We start from the raw sequence: 18982 nt of genomic DNA, 5'->3' as shown, positions 1-18982 counted from the left end.
TCTAATTGAAATGTGCACTTACCAGTTGGAAAACTAGATGTTGCTCTCCTCTGGCATGCTAATGGTGACGGTGAGTTGTCGAAGCAGAAATTGCGGTTGGTCTTTGAAGTTAACTGGAAAATAAGACAAAGTAGAATCGAAGAAAATACGAGGATCTTAACGATGGTTAATTACGCCTTTATAATTGAATAGTTCGAAAGCAGCACAACTTCTGCCATTTTAAGCAAAATACCCACTCCGGTTCAATATCAATAAATGCTGAATATTTGAATTGAAATCGGCGTCCAACCCGTTGCTTGTGTTAATTGCTTCAGTGAAATAAATATTCCAATCAAACATTCTCTTCTGAATAATCACCTCAGTTATTCAAATTTCGTGTTGAATAATGATTCCTTGTGACAAATGTAAGTAAACTTACGTTGGCGCCATCAATTAACGACAATTAAACTAAGGAGAACTAAATTGAGCTAGTTACTCATTAACGCCGTTTCGCGAAAACGGATTTCTTTTACGAGGAGAACGACTAGTCATTTGTTTCCTGGAACTGTGCTTCAATTTTAATTCGTGAAATTTAAACGCGTTTGATTAAGCTCGTTTTGTACCATAAAACCACAATTTCTGCCCATTTAGTGCGGGAACCATCCCAATTAACAGGTTGTTTGGTGCTGGTAAAGTATCGAAATTTTGTGCTTTGACTCAAAAAATCTGCCGGAAGTTCGCAGTTTTAAAATTCGAAACGGTTCAACTATTGAGAAATTTTACAAGTTGTGTGTGTTGTTTTTTCTGTCGCAAAGTCAACAAACCGAGAATATCGCCGCAACTACGACATCTGGGCTGATTTTATTGCTCCTAGAATAATATCCAAGAAACAAGAAATGAAAGAAAAAAAACGCACCCAAGTCCAAGTCCAAAAATATCCAAAGAACCGACTTGCTACTGAGAGTAGGAGTAAAACGATCTTGATGTAAGTCAGCATTGGCTTCAGTTTTAAATGCGCGCTACCAGAGTCGTTTCGACCAAAACCCGAATTATGATTGGATTAAGAGTCGCAGGTGCGCTTATTTGGAATCGGAATTATCATCTGGAATTCTCGGAAATGGGATAATTTTCCGATTAGGTGAACGCAACATGGAAATACGGTCTCGTTGTGATGTCGTACTTTTACTCGTGTTTGTGAAATTGGCCGAAGTCGGATTCTCGTTGGATTCGAAGGAATTCCAAAAAAACTGTAAGTTTGTTTTTGGAAAAACAGGTTTTGATAAATTAGTTTGTAAAAGTATTGCAAATGGGCTAATAGTGGATGTAATGGGAAAATTATTTCGGTCCATAGTGGATTCATTTTTAACCAAACTGTAAATACACCATACAAGTTGCGTCCTGACAACAAATTTTTCCAAAGTTGAGAGTTTGAGAAGTTGGTTATATGGATTTTCCTAGATTTCAAAGCCCCAACTTAACAAACGTTTCTAACTAAAACTTCATTAATCTATCACTTTATTTCATATATCTTTTTGGGGCAAAATCCGCTGCACTTCTTTGAAAATTGCTTATTTTCAGCCGCTCAATGGTTGCTACAACCCAAAAATAAAAAATATTAAGTAGGTTATTGGCAATTATAAATATAGATCGTCAATTTCGGCTTTTAACACCTACACTGACCTCGTGTTATCTCAATCGTTTAACAAAACTAAAATTACTGAATGACTAAAAATTTGATTTCGCTTTGAAAGCCGCCTGCTATCATAATAGTTCTCCCACATATAAATATATTCAGCTGGAAAATTGAAATTTTGGAAAAATGTTTAGCTGGCCTCGGTGGGATTCACCATTGAAGCGCAAGTTTTTCCTTCGTTTCGAACGTTATTAAATTGCCAACCCAAGACAAATGATCCGCAATATTGAATACCCATTAAGCTAATGATTGTTTGATGGAAATTGCTACTTTTTCGACAAGCCTTCCTATAAATAAAATTATAATTCTTTCCCATAATTAATCGACTTTGTTTTCATAACAGCAATTATTATTGAGCAACAATGATTGTTTTCCATATGACGTAAGACGAAAAATTCGGTTTCCTCCATTGAGTTTAATTGTGTATTTATTGATGTATAGTTGAAATGAGAATTTAAATTATTTTAAATTATTTGATTTAGAACTCGGTTCATGATTAGCAGTCATTGCTTTTCGCCCATTGAAAACAGATATTTAATGATTTTACATTAAGCGGCTGCATTCTCTCATTTACTCGTTTGGTGTGAAATTTCATCTTTCGACTACTCAATTTGTAAATTTTATGAAAATATGAAACGCATCATTTGCAATTTAAAGTAAAAGTAGTTTTTCTTAGTTCCATCTGCTTTTAACAGTCAACGCATCCAATGGCAGAAAACATAAAAAAAAACAAATAAATTTAATTGAGAAAGTCAATTAAAAATGTTTAACCATTTTTAAAATAATGTCCTCTGCACTTTAGCGATGTTTACGAAAAAAGATGTTTATTCTTCCGGGTTGGTGTCCGAAAAGTGCGCACTTTATTATATCATTCGAAACATCTCTACTTGATCACTATTTATAAACTACTTTCAAAAATAGTTTCACGAAACCAAAACAATAACCTCTGGTGCATCTAAAAATAAAGAAGCGTCCAATTTGAGGACATTTTTCGAACGTATGTTCACGCCTAATTTTTTTTGTCGAGATCTTTTTAGTGATAACCACCTGCGACTGGCGCCTGATTATTAAACACAGGAATTACAGCAGGCATAAATATTGCCTCTTTTGCACGTCGATCCTATTATTAACTGTAAAATTCGAGCCGAAGCCCTCCGTTCGGAATACTAAACGGATACGGAAAAATTACAGAAAATTACGGAAAATCCAATTGATTGTTGGGCAAAATCAATAAGCAACACTACAACGCTAAAACGGGAGAGTTTATTGTTTCGAATCCTTTGCTCGATTACAGTGGAAAATTAAACATTGCGCGCAAATAATTGATTTATTGCCCAGCTGAGCTTAGAGGCGTGTGTTTTGGGTCGTAAAGTTTACAACTATTTGTTTGAGATCACTTTAGCACCTCCGGAATCAATAAATAAAGCTCGATTGGTATCAAATGTTGAGTGAGATGATTTTATTATCAATAGAATGGAAAGTAACTGTTTCCTGTTGAAACTTCGCTAACTGGAAGTATTTTATTAAACATTCAGCCCGGTTTTTAAAACTGGAAAATTGTCACTGTTGGGTATAAAATGATCTGGATTTTACGATAACGAACAATTAAATTTGCAAAATATACAACAACTGTAAATCCTTGTTAATTTTAAGGGATTTGATTAAAATGAAAATGATAAAAATAATAAAATAATAAAAAATAAAAAATAATTGAAAGTATCTGTTCAAATCCACAACAATATTTACAATCGACGTGAAATTCCGATCTTATTACAACGCGTGATAAAATTTAGAGATAAGTATTTTTAAATTTATCTGGGGAGTTAATAACCTCTCTTAGAATCCACAACAGTAGTTACTATCAGTGTGAAATCCTGACAAGTGAACAAACTGTTGATTTTTCCCAACCAACAATACTTCAGGTGAAAACTGGGAGTCAAAAATTCAATATATCGTTTATATCGATAAAATCCATATTTTTTATAATTTTCCCAATTTGTGGTTGTTTCAGTGATCTGACCACATTATTAATACCTATCCACCCCAAAAAGCCAATTAATCCGTTTCAAAATCCAATTAGCAAGCCGTAGAAGCCATTCGCATGAGTCGAAACGGTGCATTCATCAACATTATTAACAGGAAAGTTGGTTTGCGCTAAATGGTTTATTATTTCAGAGGATAAATACATTCGCCAAACAATTAACAATACATTAAATTCAATTTGCCGCAACCAAGATCAAAGTCTGTATACATTTCGCAGTGCTACAAAAGCGATTCAATATTTACAACTGAATGTCAGTGGTCTCATTCAAGATTCGACATCCCAATAAATCGAGTTCTTTTAAGTTTTTCTTTTATCAAACATGTAAATAGGGCAATGATTCGATCAGGAGTGATGGATCTGCAAGGTTTACAGTCAGTTTTTTTCATTAGAGCTGTGTAAACAGTAGGAAGTTGGATCGATTAAGCAAGAAGATTAAGGAAATATTCGTTTAATTTTAAATCACAATGTAAGACGGTAAAACGCTGACCGACAATGAAGACAGAATTAAGTAGATCTTGGTCTAAATCCAACACCACTGTGAAGGGACTACTCATTACAGTATCCCCAAAGTGTAAATTATTTGGTATTTAATTTAAACACACAAATAAACACACAATTGCGCTTCGAACTAAAAGCGTTAGCCAATTTGGCTTTGATTTGTGAGCCAAGAAATTACATATTTGTTACTGTCGCTTTAAAACGAATATGCGCCCCTTTGCCATAAAACGCAAATGCGAATAAACATTTATATCGAAACAAAATCAATTTAACTAGGCTACGAACGGATCTGCACACAATTCCGGGATTATCCGACTGCAAAATAACTAACTGGATATTTTTAAATGGCTTGTTTATAAATTTACTGCTGCGATTCGTCAACGATTAACGACAACAATTGCTTCATTCGGTTTTTTTCTAGTGTTTTGACATATACCATAATTACCTTCTAAGGATGTTTACTGTATGTCGCAGTCCGTCTGGCGTCAAGAACCACTTGAAGCCCAGAAAAAAGATTATCCAGTGGCACCAAGATAAGATCTCAATTAGTGCTTTTTAATAATCAATTAATCATTTTCATTTAGTTCAATTGAATCAGTTTTAAACTGAAAATTTGGCAACTGAATAGACCAAAAACAATTTCCTCTTGGAATAAATCGATTGAAGGTTGATGGGAATGGGATTATCAACGCAAAAATGAAATTTCCCGCAGCCCAAAGAAACGCCCGCTTTCGTATGACTTTCGCATCATTATTTTTAAAAACCCCCTTCCGTTTTCCGCTCTAAATGAATTTAGAGCCCCGATAACTGACGTTTTCCTCTCCGTTCTTTCTTTTCTTGTTTTCCCGTTTCGAACCGTATTGTGAAGTCGTCTCGCCAACTGCAAAACGGATGTGCGTCTTTTCCCGTAAATTATGATTAAGCGAGATTTTCCAGAAATTTCCTATAAATAGATTTGCGCTCTTTATCGAAAAACATCATTTTATGGAAACCGCAATCGAAAAAGGACTTTGGGGACGTGAATTCCTTGCGAATGCGAACAAAAGCGCCCAAGATTTCTCACGATGAAACGTCCAGTGGCTAAGAAAGCTCAATTATTCTCCGGAAAATCTACCATAGGAAAAAACCTTAGACTGGCTAACGATGAATTGTTGAAAATTAAGTTGGATTAAATTTATTCGAGTTTCAAGTTTATTTTAACAAAACAATACAGTAAATCGCAGACAATTAACTAACTTACTAAAACAGTCGGCAATAATGTCTTTATTAATCTAGCTAGAAAATCAGTAAGCGCATTTCAAATGGTTCAAGACCATCACCGGCAAACGGTTTTCATTACCCACATATTGTTCCAACCTATAAATAAATTAAAATTGTCCATTGCCATTCGCATTCTAAAATTGAACCACATACCAGAATTGTTGCTAGTCGTAATGGACGCGCTTAAGAATAGCTTAACATTACCGTAAAATAGAGTTAGCAGTTAACAAATCATTAAATTCACAATTCCAGCCCGTCATGCAATGGAATACGTTGCATTTGATATTTTCCTTATTAGCTGTATTAAGGACACTTATTTTCATGGAAGCGACATCTTGGTTGTCTAGATATTGCACTTGTTAAGAAACAGCATTAAGTTAAACACCCACGATTAATAAATAAATTAATCTTATACACCCAATATATTCGCCTTAAATCCCTATTCTAATTACCCGGTTAAATTCAGGACAGTTTTTGTCAGCGACCCTAATCCTGCCTTTAATAATTCATTATAAAACACGGTTTGTTAGGTGGAAGTCATTAATTATTATGTAAAAATATGGATAATACAACTCTTGCTTATCACCCGTCAAGTTGTTGTTGATAAATTGCTAAAAGTTTGCTAATTTCATAGTAGGAAAATATTGGCAAGGTCTGTATTTATCGGTTGAAACTATTTGCGTTCAAGTACTCCTAGAGGACGATTAACATGGGTATACCAGTGGAATTGTTGCTAATTTTAGTGGTAATTTGCTTTTTAAATCGCAGAGGTCTAAGCGCAAACATATCAGGTAAGATCTGTTCCCTGAATAATTCATAATTGGTAATTTCGGTTACAGTACAAACAACGCAAACAAAGTTGTAGCTATTTTTGTGTAAATTTTCTTTCAACTGCAATTTCCAGATAACTCTCTAAATAATAATACCGATGTCCTAAATCCGGAGTTGAATCAATCGTCTCTTCCCACTGAAAAACCTTTGACATCTACACACGCAGCACCGATTTATGGAATTTTATGGGAAATTCCAGAACCTGAGCTAGATTATTGGGACTGGTTCGAACCGCCCCCAGAAATCGAAGAAGAACCACCTGAAGTTCCTGGACATTGGGAAGGGAATGAGATAATGGAGCTGGAGCCCCAAGAAATCGATTTACTCATTTAGCTGTAACTTTTAACCAAGTATTATTATTTGAACTGCGGATTTAACAAGCAACTCTATGCTCAGCTGCAGCAGTTAAATCCAATTATTTAGTTAGTTATTTAAAATCACTAAGAACAGTGGAGTTTGATAGGGGCCAGGAGCCTTCACCTGCAACAGAAAAGTCCGACAAACAGTCTGGTTGAAACTTGCCAAGTTAATTTACTGAAGATAATTAGGACAAACGATTATTAATGTGAACATAACTAAAGGTAGATTTAATTGATAATTTTGATAAATCTTTATTGGATGTCTCTGAAATATGTAAAATCTATTTCGAGATCAGTTTAAATTGTATGTGAATTAATTAGCTTTCGCAGCTGTTCAGTTAAATATTGGCTGGCTGCAGATTTTGCTTTTGTTTTCATTTATTTCGTGAAACTCTTCGAAACTCATTTTATTATCTTAATTTATCTATGACGAAGCAGGAAAATGTAGTTCAAAAATCTGATAACCAGGAAATTATAAAATTTCGATTCAAGTAATAAGCGGCATCAAAAGCGATAATGCAATCTTCTAACCCTGTTAATTCGAAGGCTTAAGTAGTCCCACGCAAAGATTTTTAAATTGAATGAAAATTGCCTGCAGGCGGCAACTCAGCTGAAAACCCCTTTCTCCCATTTTCCTTTAAACAATTTTTCATAATCAAACTGAATTTTTGCCGCAACGTATAATTAAAACTTTGTTTAAAGAAAAATTTGATCGGACGCTCTCGAATTATCAAGAGCAACGTTTTATTTAGCCAGTTCGTAAAGTATTTTAAACATGCCAATGTCTTCTATTTAAAGCGCAGCTTTGAAGTCAACATCCGTTAAAGTGAGAACAATTTCTTTTCAGATATAGGACAGAAGGAATTTTTCTTTACTTTGAACTGGCGGTGGGAATTCGTGTAATTATTTAAATAAACTTGCTTTCCTACCACTAGATGGAGAATTAAGCGGGACTTGATTTAAGAAAAAGTGGCAGTTTTTACACGAAACATAAACAAATCAGCAGATGCTATGATTTCATCGAATTTCATTTTTCTTCTTTTCTCTGGATCGAAGAAAAACGCTGCTGTAAAAATTTTGCTAGCTTTCACAGAAACCTTAATCTCAAAAACTAACAATAATTTGGGAAACTATTTGAGCTTCTGAGTCCGTTTCTTATCATTAGAGAGATAATTTGAAACCCATAACAAGAGAAATGTTAATGACCAGAAACTGGCAGGTTTCTCCCAAAAAGAAAAAATTTAAAATCACACATTTAGGTACAAGGTAAGGCTGAAATATTATGTTTTCTGTCACTTTTTTGCTAATTCTTCGGGAACAGATTAAGCCAGAGCAGTGATTGAACGGGACATTTATGAAGTGAAGCTTTGCCCGAAAAAGCTGGGCAGGTTTTCCAGCAAAAGGCAAACTTAGAGAAAATTTTAGTTTTTGCGGTTGTCTTTGAATAGCGAAATCGAAAAACTCTGTTTCGAGTGTATTTCCACAACCGTTTGAGCTACAGGGCCCATTTTCTTATTAAAACCGATATTTTAACCCGATTGAGGAAGAAGGCAATAAAGTGGCAGAATTTGAGTAGCACACAAATTTCATGTTTTGCGATACGTTTTTGCTCATTTCTAAGGAGCAGATTGAGACCCCGTGTAAAAATTTTCACACAGAATGCGAAAACTTCAAGGAAACTCTAAGTCAAACTGATTTCTCTTTTTGAGCGTATCTCAAGATCGTTCGAACTACAAAGCCCGTTTTCGTACCTTTTAACGGCGAACTGGAAGTCCGATTTATTAATTGCGCGTAGATAATGAAAAAGTGGCAGTTTTAGCACAACTGAATTTAGGTGCCAAATAATGCAAAAAATGACATGCGTTTTGCCATATTTTCATAATTTCCCAATAATAGATTAATTTAGGGCACTCACTTTTAAGCCACTGGATAAGGCGCTAAATGGAACACAAGCTTAACACCGCATGTTAAAAATTTTGGAAAGATTGAGACCTCAAACAAGTGCAACTGAAAAATAAAAGTCCGACATCAATTGAACCAAATAAAGCTATTTATGCAGACAACAATTAGCCAGACAGTAGCAACAAAAGCCCCAAAAACTTGTGTTCACCTTAAACATATTTTGCATGCAAACGGAATGACTAAATTCACTAAAGACTTGGCGCCGCGGAAATTGCAGCTGTTGACCTGATGAGACTTTTTAAAATTTCATATTATGATGAAAATTGCCAGTAATGCTGTCGCCAGCCAACTACCTCAAAATACTTGGATAATTGAATAACATTCTGGCAAATTCGCCTCGCTAAACACCTCGCTCATCTATCAAATCTGGGTCTGTTGCTATTGAGGCAACACTCACATGATGCTCAGTTACTTTTAATAATTAAATCGACGATTATTTTGGGAAGTCCCACATGTGTCGCCTAATATGAATTATCGTAGGAAATGGCATTTGACGGTTCTTGTGAACCGCATTTAGAAAGGGGGAAAAGAAAAGTGAGTGACTGCTTTTTGTGGGACCACAAAGCTAAAAGCGAAGACGGCGTTGTCATAATGCGGATCAGATGTCTGTTATTGATTATAATGTTTCAAGAACGGCTTTGTAGTTAAAACAACTAAAAAATGGTTTAACTTAACAAAGGACTCATCATTCTGCTTGTAGTTCGGCAAAAGTTGGTAATTGAAAATATCGAAAAGTTATTTATTTTTTAGTTATCGAATCCTCTGGAAAAAGCTGGAGCATTTTCAAATGCCTCGAAAAAGCTACACATGCTGAAACAAAATATTTACACACATCTATAAAATGAGGAAAGTTTGGGTAGACTTTGTCCAGGCAAACCTTCACTAATTAGCTTTCTGGCATTTCGCTAGCAAAGTGCACTTAGCAATTCAATAAAAACGTGTTTTAAAAACCACTAATTTATTTAATTTAATAAAAACAGAAAATTGAACAAACTGCGGAAACCTGAAGCTCCTCTATGCTTATTTTAAGCTAGGCTTCAAAGTTGGCTTATTATTGTTATTTTGCAAGTTTTGACCACTGCAATGAATCAAAGGCTTATAAATGAAACATCCATAACTTAATGCGCTTAACTTCACCATAAGCCTCATAACGTCTAGCTAGGCAGTTGGGATACCGTAGGGCAGTACCTTAAAACGCATTAATTAATTTAAATTATCCCGGCAAAGGGGCTGACTTAAGATGTTTAATTAACTGGGCTGGAGATAATGTAATAAGGTTCCCAATTGAGCCCATTTGCACGATCTTTGAACTGAGATAAATTCGAATGCAGCAATCAGAACTTTCTGGTATTGTCATGTTAAGAAAATGAGGTTTTTATATCTAATAAACTGATAATTGCTAGAAGCAATTTTGGGGCCACAAACACCTACAAGCTAAACACAAATGTGATCATGTAAGTTTTAAGGCGTCGCGGCGCTTAACAGTACAATATAAGGTAAGCAGAATTAGCGTCCTGATAATCCTGAACGGGCGTCTTGCTCCTCGGAGAGTTTCCGCTTGACATACATTTGTTCCGGGGGTCCTGACTTGAAGGGAATTATTTAATTTGCATTTTCCGGGCACCGGTGACTCCGGGGATCGCTTATTAATGATATTTGGGGATAATGGTATAGCCATTTAGTGATGCCGTTTGAATTTGAATTCCACCGTCTCGTTTGTCGAGAAAAATTTGCCTCATTAGATTAAAACGATTTTATTATCTCGCGTTAACTGATCCGGAAAATTGCGTTGGACGCCAATAAAAACACTCTTGATGAAATTCACTGATTGGACTTGCAAAAGATCATTTATATTCACTGTTTGTTAATTATGTGTCTGAAGTTCAAGCTGATTCTTTAATGAATGTGCACAAACTTCGTTTTCCCCTACTCATTCTCCTGATGAGGAGCGGTAAATATTGTCTTTATACAGGATGTACGTAACTAAAGAGGAATTTAAGAAAACTTTAACCCGCGTATTATGGAAACGATACGGTTGTGGGAATTCTGTTATTTAGAATTCTTCCATCATTAATTCGGAAAAGTATTTTTTCAAATTTTATAACATGTTTACATTAACACCCTATATTTCGGCGCATTTTACCCACAACAGCAGCAAACACACATGATATTGGTTGCTCTTCCAATATTAGTTTTATTGAAATCCTACATAATTAAATCAGTGCCTGGGAAAATACCAATGAATACTGAACGAACGGATTGCGATATAAATGTTTGCTTTTGGTTAATTCATAACAAAACCCGTTTATAACTTATGAATGACTATTTTCATCTAGCTGGCTAATTCGTATTTGATTGGTAAGCTGAAATATGTGTTACAGTTTATCAATGTTTAATTATATTCGCGCTTCTTGCGTTTTCTTGTCGATTACATCTCCGTTTGTTGAAGATTTCTAATTATTCATATATCTATCTATTAGTGTATTTATTAAAAGCTAGAGAAACTTGGGATTTTATGAGGCAAAGTGATCTGCTTTTCTCTGTCACAGCAGTCGTTGAACTTCGTAAAGCTTCTTGGACTTTGCTGAAGTTAACTTTCAATGTCGCTGGTTGAAATTTATAATAAATAAGCAAGGATTTTAACGGGCACATTTTATAAAATCACATGATTTAAGGCCGCTTATTTTTAACCGATTTTCTCTATAGCGATTTTCAGATCTAAGAAAAAAGCAATATAATTTATTAAAGAGACCCAAAGGGCTCCGATCGGAGTTAGCAAATGAAATTGATTAAATGAACGATATTTTTTCCTTCCGGATTTCCTTTTCAAAGCTGCTCACATACGAAAATCAATAAAGCATCTGTATTTTTTCGTGCTAAAAATATGACTAGTGGGGTTGGCTATTTTTAAACATCGTGTTGATTGTGAGTAAATGCAACCGTCCACCCTTATTATGCGGATAAAGCAGGTGGCTGTCCATACTAATTCCATTTCGGTTGATGGCCGTCAACTTATATGCAATAAAGGAGAATAATAGTGGAGTTAAAACGCTATTAATATAAAGACACACTCGAAGCTTTTAGCCGACACTTTCCAGCGCAACGAAAGCGTTTTTGCACCATTATTTTTGAAGAAAACAAGAATTAAAATAAATTGCCAACGTGGCAGAAGGCACTAGCCGGACAATTTAAAAATAATTAGTTTGAGTGCAGAACAGCTTTTTTGTTTGGTTCTCACACAAAGCAAACGCTCCAGCTAAACGCAGACAAGAGCTTTTAATCATATTAAAAGTTTTTGTCAGCCGCATTCTCCTCAAAAAAAGGGGGAAATTGTTTTGGCATTATTTTTAGGCTATTGGGCTTCTGTGGCAGAAGTTTACTGTATGGGCTTTTGGTGAAGTGCACACATTTTCACCTGGGGATTGAACTATTGCTTAAAACTGTTTTGCATATTGTGGTTTTTGTCAGTGTGCAAAAACTTAGGGAAAAGCATGCAATTTTTCTACGATTTGGCAATTTATACCCGTGGTCAAATTTAGATAACAGGACAATATATTTAGCCTGGATCGTCACTCCTGGATAAAACAACACGGGACCCCTGCAATTCCACATAACAACACCGGCATATGACATCAGTGTCGTGTGCCATATGGGCATCGTGCCAATTTCGAGGACTTCCACCGAAATGACAAAAATTTCTGCGTGGGCGACTTCAGGCATTTCAAAGCAGCGTTACAAAGATTACAAATTTGTCCTATTTGTTATTAACTGCTGAGAGTTCGGAAATTGATACGGAATTTCCCCCTTGTAAGAACTTAACAAGCCCTTAGCAAATTAGACGAAGACTAGGGGGTTAGAAGGAGTTGAAAAATCATACTGATGTCGCTAATGGTTTGAACATAAACACCCTTTTTCGATTACTTTGAATATTTCGTTGGGTATCAGCTTAATGAGCAAGCATGTAATGTAAATATCGGAATATTCAAAAAATAAAGTTTTCATCCTTTTAACTTTGCATTCAGTCGTCAAATTAATTCAATTTCGAAATTAAGCCACACAAGTAAATATCTAATTGCTGGTCTAAACTAATGAAAGTGAACATTTTTCTCCAAATCCAATCGAAAGTACGAAACAACTCAAGTTTTAATTATATTGAGGATATTCTCATATATTCGCATAACTTCCACGTTAAGATAACTTCTTTATGGTTGAGGCCAATTAATGTTTCCAAAACAATTTGGGAATTTCGCCTCAAAAAATTTGTCTCTTAAAAAGACAGATGCTCATGTCTTCTAGTGAATATTGATAAATAATGCTCTTACTTAGGAACGATAAAACAACTAAATAACACCAATCGTACAATAAAAATTTAAATAATTTATTACACCACATATTTATCAACGTGCATTAAATAATTGCCATATTTAGCAAAGAAAGCATCATTAAACAAACCTCCTGTGTTGCCTTATGTTCATTTAATTTTAGCTAAATGCTGAACTAGAAAAGAAACATACCCCTAAATTAAATTCCGCAAAAAATCGTAATCAATTTTGGTTAACTTTTTTCAAACAATGAGATTTGAGTCAAAATTAAAATAATTGACAATTTGTAAAAAAACGAAACTTTTTTGCGATTTTGTTAAAAAATGTATAAATCTAGTCTTTTTAGGTAGCTTTTGAGTACGATAGCAGATTTGCTATTGAAACGTCAAGGCAGTTTTCCTAAATTAATTTATTGAAATTTTTGTCTTACAGCTTGAGCCTAAGTAATTCGTAGGAAACCCTTTAGGTTAAAGCTCTTGAATAGCCTTTGGATACAGAATTCGTTCGTTTTTTTCTTTTGAAATGAAAGCACCCTTTATCAATCTCTAATAGAAGATGAATCACAAACATCTTGAGGTAAAACACTCGGAAAAAAATTTGACGTTTTTTGGTTATTTTGATATGAAAATTCTACTTTTTGTTATTATTATCTTATAAAATTATCAAGTTTTATCAATAGTATCTAGACGATTCGCCACAGTCAACTGCTAGTCAAGAATAATTTTTAACACCCTTTGTCCTTTTATTAAAGATGTTAATTTGGATCTTATTTATAAAAATACGATATTTCTAACAATGAATTAGATAGAGACATTGTTAAGCCAATCTGATGGTGTAGTGGACCGATAACAATATGAAAAAAAAAGCAAAAAAAGACCTGAATTAATTTTATAAAATAACCGACAGTCTAAGAAGCAACTGTACAGAAATATGAAAAAGACATGCGAACAAATTTTCAGGGATGATGAGATCCTTCGCTTGAAAACAAGGTAAATTAAAATGTAAAACAAACCTCATATTGGACAGTTTAACAAAGTAAAGGACTCTTTGCTCATTGAATATTGGGCTAGTTTCAGAAGCAGAAACGAAAATGAGAGAAGGTTTCATTTTTAACCAACAATTTTTGGTCCCTCACTGCCAGAAGAAATAAATTTTAAATCTAAACCGGGTAATAAAAATCGATTGATTCAGATCATAGAATGGTGCCGGCTAAAATATTTACCACAACTGATGCCATTTTTTAAGCAAACCGGCCGATATTCGTGTGATAATCGCCTTTGGTCGAAAACAGTAGAATTTTGACCTTTATTGGCAAAAATGCTCATAAGGTGCTACTTTCGACCAACCTAATCAGCTCCTTCAAGGGGCACTTTTATAGGGATTCCAATGGATTCTTGCATTGATACGTCGTGATATGTTTGCCCGATTTGAGAAACTTTGACCCTAACTTTCCACTGATTTCGGTGCCTTTTGCAAAAGCTAATTTCCTTCAAGTTAAATTGAACGAACCGCCATTCAGCTAAATTCCGCTTTATAATATTAATACATATTGCATGTTGGTTTTATGAGCTTTCAGTAATTATACTAGTGTGGCACAACAATGCTGAAATTTCGAGATATAGAGAGATCCTGATGGGAATATTTGCATAACAGCTGTTTTGGAGTTGTGATTCTGATATATTTGCGCTGTCTTATTGGTGGCTCTAGCAAAGCAATCAAGAACTATTCGCAGTCAAATTCCCGGAAAAGGGAACATCAGTAAATTGTTTTGATCTACCTTTCAAGTACAAAGCGGCACGGATCAAGTATGTTCAATACTTAGAAAGGAAAACACTAAGCTCACTGTGAATATTTTTACAGCCTGGACGGTTAAGGTGCATTTCAGACGTCGTTTTTACTCAATTTAATATTTCAATTAATTTTTGCCCATGTATGCATCAAATTTGTGTTTGCACGGGCAACTTGCAACATTTAATTAAATAAACAGAGCCAGAGGGAGCGTATTAGCTTGCCGCTCGCGTTTGCCTCTAATTTGACTAAAATCATAAATTTTGCCGACTGCGACGCGTTGAATGGGAAGCTGGAAATAGTCTTGAAAAAAACTGAAACTAGGGAAAGTTCATAAATAGACGCAGAATATGAAAAACACCCTAGACGGTGGTCAGTCGAAGCTGAGGCCTATTATTCAACATGATTAATGTACGAAACGTCCTGAAACAACAGGAAAATTTGTATCAATTTGCTGGCGGCTTCATAGTTAATGCGGATAAAAAGTCCCGGTTCTGCAAAGTTTCGTAATTAAATGGGGGCCCTCCTCAGCGATCCGGGGCTCGGGTCAAGTTTACTCGCAAGATAAGATGCTCGAAGATTGTTGGTATTCGAATCCTAACCCGAATTAATCAAACACAAACACATTGTTATCGGGCTGAAACTAATTTGGCTTGAGAAATGCCACCACGTACGCTCTCCGGGAATGTCCTTCGGAATAAATCGCTTTGTTACATTATTCTATGGCAGGATTGTGTAAACTAGAATGGCTGCCAACTTCTAGTCAAGTTTCCTCCTTTTACTTTTCATTGGACGATACGGCGGAAATAAATTGTTTTGGAACGGAACGTGACTGAGTCACCGCTTTAATATTTTTGAGTTCAACATTCCAATAGTTAATCTCAAATAGCTGCGTCGGTTTGGAGCATTTCAAAAATTATTATGCGGTTTCAGGTCGAAGTTGGCAGCTTATGGATCGGCATTTTACACATGGTGAATGTATACGCTTTCGTTAAACTACTTTTCTTATTTGGATGGAATTTTTATATATTTTATGCTATAGAATGGAGATAGTGTCAAGTACTCGTTAGTGCTCACATTAACAAATGGATTTTGCATGTCCAGAAGTGCAAACACTCGATGGTTTAGTTGCTTGAATTAGAAAAAATATCAACGGAACATGCATTAAAATTGGTGATGCAAGAAGTGTTTCTGACGTTGAAATGTTTCTTTTCCAAATGTTCTAGYAGCATTGAAAGCTGTTTTCYAAGRAGTTCAGTGGATTATTCTKTCAGATATTCAGATTGTTGGATTGGATTGATGGATTGGAAAATTTAKGCCAACGCGAAAGCTGCTTAATTGCCGCGGATATTTGTGCAAATAAAGATTTAAAAAGATTAATTAAGACAAGAAAAAAAGTAAAGAAGTTGTGYATTTTTTGAAGTGATAACTTTTTATGGGAGGGTGAACAGATTTTTTTCGGTCACGGAGAGCCGTAACGGCGGCTCCCACTCCGSCCTCTTCGCGCCTGAGGCTTGGGACGCACAAATGCACTTTGAATTCGATATTTTTCTTTTAGTGCGGGTTCATCTGTAGATCTGGTAAACTTTTCRAATACACATTGCGTTATTAAACTGACAGTGATTTTGATTTCTCAATTATTAAGTGTGATATTATTGTGTTCTGTGCAGTTTATTTTATAACGCTGATAACAATGAATCAACAAATTATCAAGGGAGAAGCTGCAGATACTGCAAATACTAGATAAAGGGTGCCCATGTACTAAATGCCTGTTCGAGTTTCGCCTTATTTTAAATTTCCAATTAAAGCACACACACAATTATACACACTAAAGCAGTTTAAATGCAAAACCATGCGGATCGTCCATCAATTTGCAGAGAAATGTATTACAAACTTTTCAAAATCTTCAAACGACCGGGTATTTATCATTGCAAATGAGATTGAACATTGCCGTGCACTGTTAAATATTGTTTTAAGAACAACATTTAATCGATGTTGTGCAACAAAATTGTGCCTAAGATCCGCTCCAATAAGGTTTTTGAAAAACTGTTGGACCTATTTTAAATCGCCTGATTGATTAGGGACGCAAATTCGTACCAAGAAAAGATTAAATTAAATTAAATCGTATCGATACAATCCCGGTACCAATTCCCTATGTCTTACTCTCCGTCTGTAGTCCAGATGCTCCACAGATGATGTCCATTTGCATTGTATTGCACGATTAAAAGTTCCGAACTGGTAAAATATTTCTACCTACTTGTTTCGTGATTTTCATTGGACACAATTGTTAAACCAGATGTTGAGCGGATATTTTCTAAAGAAGGTAGGGTTTTGTCAGGTCAATTTATGAGAAAGGCTCAAGATTAAGTGCAAATAAAGTGTCACAACTATTATTAATAACTTTTAATGCAATAATATGGTCTATTTGTTATTTTATTTTGTAACAACAAATTATTAATATTGAGATATCTATTTTGTAATCTTTCGTATTTAACATAAAATGATCAACATCATTACTGTTTATAATAGTATATAATAAATATGTTTTGAATTTAATTAAAAAAATATTTGAGTTTACCTCGATTATTTCAGAAAACATGTGTTCCGTCTTCTTATTTTCTATCCTGCAACACATCCTTGATGTTAAGACGATACGAATCTCCCATCAGCTTATAGTTGCGAAATATGTAAAACGAATTTATTAGGGCTTATTTTCAATTCTCTATATTATTTCTATGATTAATTTTGTTTACCACGCATCAAAATGGATGTTTTTCCTTCATATACCCTTTGATTCCTTCATGATTAATTCTTCTCAATTTAGTTTAATTTTTTTAGCCTTGGATTAGTTCAGTTAGAATTTTTTTTTCGACTCAAAGTCGCTTTTATCAACCACGAACTAGTGCTGAACGTAAAAGATTATACAAAGCAAATAAGAAATTATTCTAAAAAAATACAGAAACTCAAGAAGAAGAGTTTACACAAACCCAAGAAGAGCAATATGTACATCTCGTTAAAGAATGTTAAATGTTGCAAATAAAAAAGATATTTTACATTCAAAAGGAAATTAAATTAAGTTTTGCCTATTCCTGATCCAATTATAAATTATTAAACTAACAAAAATATTAAAATTATAAAATGAAATTATTATTGCCATCATGCGTTAAACAAGTTCAATATTTTATGGTTTCTATTAATTTATGAAGTTATCACTTCTGTCGAGCGTCCCGTGAGGCATACAATTTTTTTTTCGTACTTCGTGTATAAAAGAAAACTATACAATATTATTAAAACTTCGTTAGTGTGAACAGTTCTGGTTCTGTAAAAGAAGTTTTTGTCTTTTCGCACTTACGCAATTTTAATGTAAATAGTTTTGTCAAATTGTTAATCCTAGTAGCCGAAAAACACCTTGAGAACGTTTATTTTTTAAGCTTTTCAGCAAACATATCTGGGTTTCTCCCAAATTTTAGCTCTTGCATATTTGTTTCTAACGTACGAGTTAACGGATATTGCTGACGCTTTTGAAATGACGAATCAGTGCAATTAAATAAGCAAATAATGAATTTGACATATACAATCTAAATGCAATCAATGAGAATAAGAACAGTGAGGCCAAATTAGGCTCTGGAACTTTTTTGCCAATTGGCTAACGTTTTTTTAATTTATTTTTAGTGCCAGCAAAGGTAGTTTGGGGAGTTGCAGGACTGGATGCATTATTGCCTTGTGATGTTACACCCGCCCTACCAGGAGACAATGTCACCATGATATTTTGGTTCAAAGATACCATTGGAATGCCTCTGTACAGGTGAACTTATTAAAATACAGTTTCAGTGGAAAACCAAATAAAATTGTCAATTTACGTTATCGTTTAATTTAAACGTTTTATTTGAACCTCAAACCACTGCAAAAAATGTCTAGGTATCAAAAAAACATTGGAACAATCAGGCATAAAACCGCTATCAATTTCGCCCCATAAGGTTGATTAATATTCCATCTTTTCCCGTAAGTTTATTCGCCTATAATGTGGTGCGTAAAATGCTTTTACGAGCACAATTCATGCCTCGAAGAGCAGTTGCAAGCACTGAAAACGCTGGACCTACAAATATTTAAACAATACGCCATAAGGGGCCATTATTGAGTGCACTTTTACTGCACCGGCTGCATACTGCGCGAAATGGCTCTCATAAATCGATTAAATTTTCAGCAATTACAATTGGCAGCTGTCGTTCTTAAAACACCTCGCACG

The 18982-nt window shown here is 34.7% G+C and overlaps 2 protein-coding genes across 2 annotated transcripts in view; both read left to right on the top strand.

The window, feature by feature from the left end:
* Positions 1-932: 932 nt before the first annotated feature.
* The window catches only part of LOC109540519 (hemicentin-2), a 55282-nt gene continuing 37232 nt past the window's right edge, over positions 933-18982 (top strand). Inside the window, exons 1-2 of the mRNA XM_019908944.2 lie at positions 933-1228; positions 18409-18541. Of these exons, the coding sequence (XP_019764503.2) occupies positions 1129-1228; positions 18409-18541 (233 nt within the window). The 5' untranslated portion in view covers positions 933-1128. The remainder of the gene's footprint in view (positions 1229-18408; positions 18542-18982) is intronic.
* LOC109540520 lies at positions 6072-7024 on the top strand. The gene is made up of 2 exons (XM_019908946.2): positions 6072-6265; positions 6379-7024. The coding sequence occupies exons 1-2, from the start codon at positions 6184-6186 to the stop codon at positions 6636-6638; spliced, it is 342 nt and encodes a 113-aa protein (XP_019764505.2). The 5' UTR covers positions 6072-6183; the 3' UTR covers positions 6639-7024.

The sequence above is a fragment of the Dendroctonus ponderosae genome, unplaced genomic scaffold (assembly GCF_020466585.1).
Source record: "Dendroctonus ponderosae isolate FM_Combo_2020 unplaced genomic scaffold, Dpon_F_20191213v2 Dpon_F_20191213_6, whole genome shotgun sequence".
NCBI classification, from domain to species: Eukaryota; Metazoa; Arthropoda; class Insecta; order Coleoptera; family Curculionidae; genus Dendroctonus; species Dendroctonus ponderosae.
Note: the sequence above shows the minus strand (reverse complement) of the source record. Positions and strands in the feature narration are given on the sequence as shown.